General features: G+C 31.2%; 1 protein-coding gene across 1 annotated transcript in view; it reads right to left on the reverse strand.

Moving 5' to 3' along the window:
• Positions 1-13,324, reverse strand: part of LOC130452850 (limbic system-associated membrane protein-like) — a 1,112,215-nt gene that overhangs the window by 424,221 nt on the left and 674,670 nt on the right. Inside the window, exon 4 of the mRNA XM_056792329.1 lies at positions 4,728-4,928. Within this exon, the coding sequence (XP_056648307.1) occupies positions 4,728-4,928 (201 nt within the window). The remainder of the gene's footprint in view (positions 1-4,727; positions 4,929-13,324) is intronic.

Genomic DNA, 13,324 nt, shown 5'->3' on the forward strand with positions numbered 1-13,324 from the left:
GAATTTCTTCAAGTGCTGCTATGTGTATATTGGATTTTTTTCATATTAATTCATTAATCTCTATCACTTTTTTGTCTAATATTCCGCCATTTACATTCAATTAATTACTGCTTTATTTTATATATTCTTCACTTCATTCAACTTTTTATTGCTGTCTGGTATTTACATCCCTATTATTTTTCTTCTTTACTTATTTCTTGTTTGTTTTTAAGTACATAATATGTATATTTTATGTTTATACTGCCATACTGAAATCTAATATCACGATGTTCATCACTGTTTCTGAACTTAAAAACATCTTCAACTTCTGATCTGTGCATTTTCATCTTCCTCATCACATTCTTCTCCTATGTCTTACAACTAATTTCCTCTATTTTTTTATGATGAACTACTTTTTTCTTAGAATTTATTGTGTATGATGAATATTTACCGACGTGTTATTTTGTTTAATAATTGCATACACTGTTAACTTTTATAAGTATAATACCAATAATATTTCAATGCTTGTTCATTGTACGACGAATTGATCTCTAATTTATAATTGAACGTGGTATATTTTATAGTCGCAGCCTTCAGTTGTTCCTTTCTCAAGAATTCTCAGTTGTATTTATATAGAGTTTCACCTATTGCCACAAATGGCAATATTTTTCGCTACCGATGATATAAACTTGGGTTTTATTAGGTGATACAATTAGGGTGAGCGAGCTTTACTAGAGGGTCGAAGATTTGTGTTTAGACCTTTTTGTTCTCCGATAGCGTTTAGAATTTTACCTCTTTAACTAGACAAGGGTAAACAAAACCATCGGATGTAAGATTCTGAATTAATGAGTAGCGATGCAGGGCAGATTTTAGTTCTTAGTCCAATTTTTGTGGTAGGCAGAAAATATAATACAGAAGTGGACTGACGCTGGAGGAAGTGAAGACTTATCAGAAATTGTTTTATTCAACATCCACTGATTTAATCGAATTATCATTTATTGGTATAACTATTAATTACATATCCTGCATTACCAAAATTAATATTTTCCTCACTTCTGTTCCGTCAGTAAATATAATTTGAGATACTAGAGTCAAATAAACGACGAGAGACGAGAAAATAATGAGTGGAATTATCTAATCGGTAATTTCAATAAAAATAATCAATTGTTACAATGTTTTCGAAAATGACAATGAGAAATTTGTATCCGGAGATTTCAAACTATGATATGAGAATACTTTTGACAAAATTTTCGGCAAAGGTTAGTGAACAAGGAATATAGAACAAGTTTACGAAAGAAAGAATCAAAAATTTGCTGTGTCCTTGAGAGCTGCGAATCTAGATATGCTTTAAGCACAAAAATATTTATTGAAATGTATGGATAGTATAAAATGACCTAATTCCTACAAAAAAAAATGTTAATATAGGCCAAATTTTAGTACTAAAAACTCATCTAGAACGAAAAAAATTACAAGGTTAGGTGCAGGGAAATATAACAATACGGTTGAATAGTGATTTAATATAGAAAAGATGAATATTTGTAGAGGTTGGCATTCGTGTGTTTAGAATGTGTCGAAGCTAAGGTAGAAATCCAAATTATTTAAATATAGACAGTAAATAATAGCATTTCGGTTAATTAGACCCTTGAGGATACACAACAACTATCTGGACGAAAATAATAAGGCGATTATATCATATTCTGTTACAGATATGAGAAACTGAATGAGTGAGAGAAGTAGAGGGACTGCTTCCATTTTTCTCAATCGATGATTTTATCTTCTCCAAAGTAGTCGCCTTGAGCAGATATTAATTAGCAGAGTCATTGTCAACCTTTGTAGGTCTTTGTAGTCTTCACATGGCTTTCAACGGCTCGTATGACCTATTGAACACATTTCTTTGATTGTCTTTCTAGTCAGTTGATAGTTTTCTAATGAATATTTTGCTACAAACACTTGAAATATCAAAACAGTCAAGAAGTTTTTATAGTTAAATGTCGACTTTGAAATTTTAATTGCTGAAAAACATTTTATTTTCAATATTAATGTCCCGAGTGCATGTCAAATTGTCGATAATTTAATTTTCTCGGGAAGTTATGAGACAATTTGACATGCACAAGAGGGCATTTTGGCAGACTATTTCCTGAGAAAAATTTGATTTAAAATAAACTTAATTCTGTGTTTAAAATTTGTTATTCTTTAAATTATACCGTAGTTGACGATCATCATATTGGCATTGAATTGGTATCTACGGTAACTTATTGACAACAGTTTTGTTCGTGAAAAAATATTTCAAAATGAGTTTACGTTTTGGGCAGAATTCCACGCAAGTAATAGACGCCGCAGTGGATAAACTAACTCCACTGAATACGAAAAAGTCGAGAGATTCTGCGTGGCGACAGTTTCAACAATTTTGTGATGAACGAAAATATACTTTGAACAAGGAAACTTCTGTCGCACAGCTGGCCGTAATTCTAAGAGATTTCGCTTTCAACATGAGACGTAGTGATGGGGAAGAATATAAAGAAGGTGTTGTCAAAACACTTTGGAATACAGTAGCGAAAATTTTGCAACAAAAATGTTATGAAGAGTTTAACATTATTTTCGATCCTTTTAAAGATGTAACGTTTGAATGCGCCAGAACTGCGAGAGACGCAAAAAGGAAGCAGTTGCAAAAGTGTCCTGAAAAAAGAAAAACAAGTGCATCTAGCTTATCAGGACAAGATATTGATAAAATGTGTGCCATTTGGGACGAGTCGACTCCGGACGGACTTCAACGCAAGTTCTTTCATATTGCTTCATATGAACTGTCGTGGAGAGGAGGAGAAGCATGTAATTGCCTTTTGAGTTACTTTGAAGAAGAATTTGACAACTACGGCAAGCCTATAGCTTAAATCCTAAATTTAATTTAAAATAAACAATAATTGTTCCTTTTCTTAAAACATAAAATTAAAACCAAATGATGTTTATTAATCCTAGACGAAAATTTGGCACTAGTGCAAATTATCGATAATTTGCACTAGTGCAGTATTATCGCTGAAATTTGATCGTTGCTAGGTAAACATAAAATATTACAGCTTTTTGGTAGGCTTAAATTTTTCGAAGGAAATAGTCACAATAGTCCTCACACAATCTACGTTTTTGTTAGTTTTCAAAGTTGAAAGTCTCTCTAAGTAAGGTTGATCTTGACCTTGATTGCACGATTCTGTTTTCACCACACAGATAAATAGTTATATTGATGGCACTGACAAAAATAATGTGTTGATTATACGGAAGTGAAACAGAAACTAACTGATAGACACAACGCTGCTGTTTCACCCGCAATGTTGCCAATCTTATATCTTTTCTCACTTAACTTATTAATAGAAAATCAACACTACATTTTTAAATTAAAACCATCGATAGAATGGGGACATATGATTTCAATAACTTAATTCACAACTGTAAAAATTATTTATCAGCATAAAATATAAATGAATGGAGTGGTTTCAATAATCTGACTACCGTAATCATTGGATGTCAAGACTATGAAGAACACACTATGCGTATATATGCTCCCTTAAATACTGATCCTATTGTGAACAAAAGCTATAATTGATTAGATTCATAGTCGTTAGAGTCACTTCGATATAAAAATAAGGGTAAGTGATTTGATAAGTTGAGTGTTTAAAGGACTTATGGAATTACTTAGCTACGATGTTTGTTCCCATCAGGAGACTGTCAGTTTACAATAAATCTTAACGATTACAACAGTAAGTAGAAGTTAAATAGGTAGATTTATAAATCTTCGCATTCACATTAATATAAGGGATATATTGTATAACTTAATATATGGTTAACAGATCTTATTAAATGGTTTCCATTAAGAGTGGAGAGATAGTTCAACCAATTTACATAGTAACGTGGAATGGAATATATATGAGAATTTTTTATTCGAAACGATCGGGATTATGTATTCAATTTCTTGTAAGTCGCATAAGTTGATATACTATATTACTATATTAAATTGGTTGAAGAAGTGGACAATTAAGAAAAAAACTCATTCCTCATTTGACAAATATGATACAATGTAGGATTATTTTTCACTACATGAGTCAATTGAAGATAAAACTTATCATTAGAACAAATAAAATATTCTTATTGATATGTATCATCTGTGGTGACAAGTGATCACTTCGAATCCCTTCCAGTTTGCAACTATATTGTAGGGAATCGTGCTTGGAGTGTTTATCGTGTAACATGTATCTTAAACAACAACACTGCCGCATAAACTCATATAATATCAAAATCTGTCTAAAGTAAAATGTAATTACTTTAGAAAACTGAAAAGTGAACAAAAGGCTATTTTCTTCAATACGACAACATGCTATGTTACATCCTTCCTGTATGCCTACACCCAATTGACTTACCAGATTTGGCATAGCGCGTCAGTTTTTTGAAACTAAACATCGTTCTAGAATTGAAATGTTCTAAGATCATTGTTGCATTGATAAAATTACGCTCAATCGGATGAAAACCATTTCAAAAGGAGCCTTACGTGCTTTCACGTATTCGAAGTATTCGAAATTGGAATAAGTGGATTGCTAGCGAAGGATAGTACTCGAAGGAAATAAATTGAGATTCATTGGCACCTTTTAATTTTATTTTAATTAATTGATTCATAGTATTCTTCATTGCCCTCGTAGGTTCAATATAAAATACTTGGTCAAAGAACAAAATCTTAGACATGTAACATATTTTAGATAAAAACTTACCGAGTATTTCAACGGTGTGTGTGATTTCTCTTGGTTCGAGAGTACCTATTTGACATACGTAGTCTCCAGCATCTTGAGGGCCCACATTTTTGATCTCCAAACTATATCCGTGTACCAAATTGACGCGTGTATCGGGAGTCACTTTCACGTTCCCTGCCGATAGAACAGCTATTCCTTTTTTCCAAACTAGTTTATAGGGACCTGGAACAAATTATTACTTTCATAATATGAACTGTTTATGGAAATTGTGAGAGAAAATAGTTGCCTAGAATACCTATAGGTCTCTAAATTTTTTATTGACATTTTTTGCAAGTATTGGCAGTACAAAATACAAATTATTATAATCAAAGGAAACACTACTTTGGAATCTGAATATCAGGTGGAGAAAATACTCATAATTAACTATAAAACTAATAAATTAATTTAACTTATTGAGGACAATTTAAAAGGAATATTAGATATTTGCAATGTTATGATATACGTAGTTTTTATTTTTCACTAATTCTTGACAGGTGGTGCAGTTTCAGAATCTGACAACTATTGAGTTGAGAGGGAACTTAATGAGAGAAAAACCAATAATTAGAAGGATAATGATCTAGGTAGGTCAATTAATAGCAAAACAAAAAAGCAGAAAAGAATTGCTTGACACGATATAAGAAATATAAAACACTAAATAGAAAACTCTGATTGCAATAAAAGCACTTGCCATTTTAATGGAAGATGACCCGGAGTCGCAATCTGATCCTTCAAAAAGAATAGAGCAGATATTGAATATTGATACTATAGAATATTATTTGTTGGTGAATGTAAATAAACGAATATTCTAAATAGGGATTAGTTAGAATAATCGAAATATATGAAAATCTACGATATTGGATTCTTTCTTTGTCAAATCAGCAGATTCGAAAAAGTACCAACTAAACATTGATCACAATATGTTACATTGAACAAATGATATCTAATGCTCATTTTGTTAATGCAGCAAAACGGAAGAACTTTAAATTCAACAATCCATATCAAGTCATCAATATTTTTTATATGATTCAACTAAACCAAAATTTTTCAATTCTGTCTAACTTAAGTATTGGTTTTGTTATTTTCTCAATTGTGTATATTTTGGAATTACATGTAAAAGTTGTAGTTAATAAAAGTGTTAATAAAAAATTGAAATTTCAAGAGAAGATTCATATTTCGTAAGCTTTCACTTATTATATTTATCTAACATTTTTTTTCTTGTTATTTATAGAAGATAGCTAAAATATGAGATGTTTTCGACTAACTGAGATATCTTGTCTTGCTTTTAACGGAGCCAATAAAATTTGAAACACGACACCTCTCATGTGGAACAAATTAAACCGCATCTTCCAAATTGTATGATGGATGTTTGAAATGTTTTAGAAAAAGAAAAAGCATTTTCATGTAGTGCTACCATTTTATTGCTTTTTATTCGGTATTTTCATTTCACTTCAAATCTCGCTATCTTCAACACTCGAGCAAATTGCCACATTAAAAACCAGGCGTTTATAATACACCCACAGTTTTCTCTTGGTTCATTTTTACCTGCCGTTCCATAATACGAGTTTTTTTAGAGGGATATCTTGTTAGTATCCTTTATAAAAAAGATCCTTACAGGAAATATTTTTCGGAATAGATTGAAGAGATAAACATACAAATATGAAAGGATAATCATCTTAATAGAAACTTTTATTAAAGTATTTATCTAAAGAATGATAAATAGATTTCTGATTTAGATTTAGTGTTTTAAGCTATACGACAGAACAAAAGATGTTCATTTGATAAGATTAGATAGTCAGTAAAATGAACTGCAAGTTTATGAGTCAAATTAATAATCCATTGAAGAATTTAGAATGACTCTTTGAGATTTGTATGAAGAAAATATTGATCGGTAATTCTATTTCCATCAAATCCGCCCTCACATATTCGAAATCAGTAATTCTGTGATATCATTGAATCATATACGAAATCTATTTAAAAGAAAAATGAATATTCACTCAATTTTAGAAGCCTATTACATGAAAATGTGTTCATTGTCCTCGTTAATTATAGTTTTTTCAAGTATATTCAGTCAGGTTGAGGTTGGAACATGGAAAGTGGAGATTCACTTAGAAAATGGAACGAATGTAACTGATTAAGCATTGTGAAGTGGACGTTTAAGATTATATATGAAATAAAATATTTTACAGGATAAAAACACGGGCCCTTGTTTTGACTCGACTCAAATTTCTGATGACATCAAAATCACGCGTCTTTTCTGGTTTATACTCGACCCCCTTGTTTAATGTCTGTACGCATTTTTATACAAATTGTGAACGACGTGATTGGTGCATTCTAATAAAATGTGCGAACTATCAAATATCTCTTGATTACGGAGTATTCCAAAGTTTTCTCTGTACCATGATTTCAAATCGACTAAACTTATTCTTCAAAAAATTGACACCACTTGAGAGTATCTAGCGCTTCTAGCAACAAGAAATAAGTCGTCAATTAGAGATTGTTCTGATATTTGGGTCGCATTTAACCTACGGTTTTCTATTTTAGGGACGTGTTCTTGTGAGCAAGCTCTCTTCGCTATACTTTGTAATAGCATTGTATAGCTTCTATTAACCTTTTCGGCATATTTCGATTTTAAAGTTTCAATCATAATTCGTGCCATGGAGCTCGAACGAAATTGAGGCCAATGAACCCTATATAAAGTTTACAATTTCGTTCGGTTCTTTATTCGTTGATTTTACTGAGTGGAAAAATAGAATCATGAATACTGTGATACCAAATACACTCTGTATTCCTTTAAACTGATTATAATTGCTCCTTGCAAGAAACGTTGACACTATTATTCAAAGCTTTCAGTCGTTGGTTATATTGTTCTTTTGACAGGAAATTCATAGTACTTTCCTGAAATATTACGCGCATCTGCAATCTCTCCCATTTCTTACTTATTAGAAAATATTGTTCGGCTTTGAAAGTCTACAGGTTTCAAGGTGTTCATTTGTTCATTCGCATTTGTGGAATATGTTTAGATTTCTTCGCTTAAATCATGTTAAATTCCCATTCGATGTCCAATATTAACAATTAACTTCAATAGACAGTTTCAATTTGATAAGTCATGGATTAAACAAAAAATTCTTCGAACCCAGAGAAAACAAATTAGATCAAATCATAATGAATAATAATTATCTTCTAGAAACAAAAAGAGTTCTATTTGCAAAAGAGTGAATATATTTTGGCACATGTATCAAATCAAATACACTGCGTATTAATATTATTGTATTAAGTTCAATGATAATCGCGCGAATTGGGTATTTACACCAATTTCATAGTTCAAATAAAGTTTCTTCCTCTTAATCTGATATAATTTCTTTCTATATGATGCTTAATCTTTTATTGATTATATTTGAAATCTTTAGTTTATTTTCAGAACATTGTATATGTATATATGTATGTATATGATGTACGTACATCTACTTGTTAGATACCAATATAAGTTTTACCCACAGTACTGTATATTGTAAAGTAACATTTCTGAACGTCACATATTTCTCGAATTGTGGTATATCCCACTATTATGCGGAGCCTCTGAGAGGCTTTTGGCGTTTCGAGTTTCGTCAGGAGTCCCCCATGACAAAACAGACAAAATCTTGAACTGACCCAATGTCTCATTTTTTCAATGACCGTCTAAAACATAACTCACACATCATCTCACACAGCTATGTTCGAAATGTGGCCTGAGAAAATGTATAACTAAAATAAAATTTCTTCTTGTGAGGCCCCTTGGGACAATGTGTCTTCTCTCTCGGTGGCCCTACTATTATGTAGAACGAGAGGCCACTCCTGTGCAATACAACAATCTGGATTCTTCAAATTTTGGCACGTACTCGTGGATTCTCAGCAATTGATTGAAGAGGACCGGAGAATTCGATCAGTATTAGTGTTTTAACCGGTGTGAGAAACGAGAACTCTAATCGCTGCTATTGACTACTATCTAGTGAGTAGTGCATTCAAATATGGATTATTATATTATAGTTACGGTGAAGGAAATGAATATATTAGAGGTAAAGAAATTTACTAAGATCCTGAATTTTATTAACAGTCAGTCAAGCCTCCATTTCCAATAATTTTATATAACTCATGTGATGTGTGAATTCAATCTTAGTTGTGAATTATTCGATTTAATCATGATTAGGATCGTGTGAATTAGAATTTGAAGGAAGTCCATGAGTGCATGTATGGTTTTTGTATTAATACATTAATAACATTAAATAAATGGTACTTCGGTGATGTTCTTGAAGTTTTTCGTCATTGTCTTGTCTTGGTAATTGTCATCTTTCACGTATTTTGTTTTTATTTTTCATGTATTAGTTCAATTGTATCAACTGCAGGATAAAAACATAATCCATAAGTTGTGAATTTTTTTTTTGAAAAAGTTTTCAGATGATTCGACATAATTTCGGTCTAATTATATCAATTTATAGATTACCTACCACGTGAATATTAAAATTCAGATTGATAGCTGATCCGTGTCTATAGATATAAGAATCATGTTTAAGAATTTACTTTTGTTTGTATTTGACTTATATTTGTTCTACTTCATGTTGCGAAAGTTTTTTCTCTCAATATTATGTTTGATGGGTTATTAGCTTCCAATTTTTTCATTGTTGTTATCTAAAAGAATTCCATTATGCCTAATTGTTCAATAATTTCATAGTAGGAATCAAAAATTGATGCCTTTTCTATTTAGTAATACGATTCTTCCACTAATAGGTTGACATGCGTAAATAAAAAAAGCATTACAGTATTTTCCTAAAACTTCCAATATTTTACCTGTGTGTACCTCTTTCGAAAGACCAAATAAATAACAGTCGTACGGAGACAAATCGGGACTATAAGAGGGTGTACAAGTGCTCCCCAACCCAATTCGCGGAGACGCGTGTCAACTTCACAGCTTGTGAATTTCTTCTCAAAATTCATAAGTCTTGGCACCCATTTGGATGAAATGCAACAGTAACCGCGGCGTTCATAAGTTATTTGCTCAAAACTACCCATGCTGCGCTGATGCCTAATTTCTTAGCAATATCGCGTTCAGTACTGCGTCGGTCGATATGCAAAAATATCGCCGATACATGCTATATATATATATATATATATATATATATATATATATCGATATTTTTGCCGTTGTATCTTTTTTAATAGGATTCTCCATTAATCCTAACATTAACGTATTTGGTTACATTAAAAGACATTTTATTGCATAAACATTATTTATTTTGAATTCATCAATCTTTTTTGGTAAGTTTTGGATATAGATATTCCATATCGTCCCAAATATCAATAGCATCAATAGCATTGGTGTTACAAGAAATGAAAGGTATAACTGGACCTCAGTTTCGCTGATTTAGCCCGATAGTGGCATAGCTATAGCTGTAGCAGATGATTTATTTTTCATATTTCTATTTTTCACCTGCTTATGGTATTTTCAAATGTCAAATTCAGTATAATCTTTATCATATTCATCAGAGGTGTCACTCCTTATTGCAGTTCCAGGCAATCTTTCATATTCTTGTACATATTTATTTAAGTAATTCAATACTTTACTTTTGGCTACCGTATCTTTAAAATGCATGTACCTAAATCTGGAGTCAGATTCCTCTTTATATTTGAAATATTATTTCATTTTTAGGTTTGATGGTACTTCACTAACACAGCTAACTAGAGGAATCACTTAACGTTACGTAAATGTCTCTACAAAACTCTTTTATCAATTTCTAGCATAGCATAGCAATTCCATCACTTCTTTGATGCAATCCAGTTCAGCGCTTGAGACTATTGGTGGAGCTTCAAATCGAGTAAAAAGTATTGCTCCTACAATTGTTACCAACTCCATGAAATCGGAAGCATATAAAAACAAGAGTTCCATCTTGTGCGAGCATCGAGTATCATTTTGTTTTCTTACCATCTTTCTCTCCTTTTCTTACTTACATTGACGCTCCTTTTTATTTACTTCAATATGTTCCTAGATTTGGTTATGAACTCAGTATAATTAATATTAAGTTAATCGTCTAAGCAGAACATCCAAACTTTTTTTCATTGAAAACATTCCACACGGAGAAGTCTCCGAATAATAAAAGTGACTAGTGGCTCCTATAAATGATTTACTTTGCATTGTTTCGGTCCAAATAACGCAATATTTTTCTGCATTTATCACGACAAAGCAATGGGAGCACAGTAATTACGAAAATCTGGATAGACTGAAGAACGATGTCAATGTTTGTGAATGTAGCGGACGATGTATTGACAAGATATCGATCATCAAAACATCGATGTTTTTGACTGATACCTCGATGTAAGAGATAAATGTTATGAATGATTAAAACGCTCCCTAAATATTTACGTGATTTGAGATTTAAGTTGAGCTTCAGTTAAAAAAAATCATCAATGAAGATGGTGGTATTGGTATTGATCATAAATAGAGTAATTTGCATAGGAGCTCTTGTTTTTTCTGGTATCCTAAAATATACAACGTCTTCTGACTTATATATTGTCTCTATTCGTAATTATATAAATTATTCTATATATTCCTAAAAATTATATTTCTTTGAGAAAAAATTGAATTTCAGAATCTACTATTCACAATTATTAGGTATCATAAAATATGGTTTATGATAAAATGAGTACACTAAAATGATGATTAAGCAGCGGAAAATGGGAAAATAAAAAATGCAATATTAATTATTGTATAGTCAGTTGTGACTTTTTGCGAAAACAAGGTGAATTTATGAAGTTCATTATATCGCCAACAAGTCGTTGTAGCATGTGGTTGGAGCTTAGGAAAGGAACTGTACGTTGGTTCCAATTAAAAGGATGAGTTATGATCATAATCTGGATTAAAACAGTCCCTTTGAGCGAAGCCGGCATGTTTGAAAACAAGATAAAATTGCTGTTTCAATTTACTGGGAATTGTGATATTTTTTTCAGAAACGACAAACATCATGTTCGTAAATGACAAATGAAGACCATTTTGAAAATTGGATTGCCTGGATTTTGTAGACAGGTTTTGAAAAAATTGCAGGCTCAACGAATGTAGTCAGTTTTTATTATTCGGGGATAGGAAACACTGATTAATATGGGATACTAATATGTAAAAATATCAGTATTCACAAGGTTATGGACAATAATAAAAATGTAAAAAAAATTGTTTATCTCCGATTTTTACCATATCAATAATTTCGTGTTCTTAATTTCAAAGTAAATATAGAGTATCGGGAATATCCATTTTGCGAACTCATGAACACGTATTAAAAATATTACCTATCTACAACTTTAAGAACATATTAGTAGACAATTATGTTGTGATTATGAAAATATCTTATTTATATATTAATCCAACGTTCGTGCTTTCTTGGCGCGCTGATATTTGCTTGTTATATACGAGTATGTACGAGTATTTATGGATAATTCCATAAATTCGTCCTTTTTTTATTATATGCTCAGACATGCGCATTGCTTTAGTTTATAATCGAAGTAAAATGTGGTATATTCAGAAAGGCTGCTTAAGAAATATAGCAGGTGTCCACTTCTGGGACAAGTTACCTACTTTGAATATAGACCAGAGCATAGTGGGACATCCATTTGCAAAATTGTTTTAATTTGTAATTTTTTTTAAAAGTTCGGGAGCTGTTCCTGACTATAAAAGTATAGGATTGCACTTGATATCTTTTGAAGTTATTGTTTAAGCCACGAAAAACTTAATAGACCAGAAAAAAAGCAAACAGTTAATTTTTTTATCTTCTTTACAATATTTCGAGTTAAAAAAGTCCGTACACTGACTATCGCATCGCACTTACTGAAGCAAATCATTTTTTAAGCGCGTCATCAGCCTTTCTCATACTAATCTTATACATAGAGATAGGAGTGATATGGAAAAACATCTCTCTCGAAAATGTATGCGTGAAGGTAGCATATTGTTATAATGTGAATAAAACATAAGAAAAATGTTTCAAATCTATTTAGGTTATTTTGATTTAAATAGCTGGAATATGCTTAAAAAAATTCAAAATAATAGCATTTGGAATTTTCAGGTATAATATTTTTTTCCCGGTAATTTTCAATTTTGTAAAGTTGATAACAATCAGTGGGCTGGAGATACGATAGTGAGTGTGGGGATTTTTTTTATTCGAAATATTGCAAAGAATAGAAAAAAAAATTGATAGTTTGCAAAAAACGCATTTTTTCTGGTTTAATTAGTTTTTCGTTGCTTAAACAATAACGTCAAAAGATATCAAGTGTCTTACACTTTTATAATCAGGAATACCTCCCGAACATCTTAAAACGATTTTGCAAACGAGTACGCCACATAGAACCAATAGTTATAAAAATAAGGAGAACAGGTTCTCTTATCAAATAGAACTAAAAATTAGAAACTTTTTTTTTCAACAGTCTAAATAAATATAGATTGATTAATGGAAGATATAATTTTAATATGAAAATATGTTTTATATTTCTTATTAGAAATAACATTTTTAAACAAAATTTAATTGGTTTTATTAATTAACACTACAACGGTTAGCTCAGGCAAAGGA

Source organism: Diorhabda sublineata, chromosome 2 (assembly GCF_026230105.1).
Source record: "Diorhabda sublineata isolate icDioSubl1.1 chromosome 2, icDioSubl1.1, whole genome shotgun sequence".
Lineage (NCBI taxonomy): Eukaryota > Metazoa > Arthropoda > Insecta > Coleoptera > Chrysomelidae > Diorhabda > Diorhabda sublineata.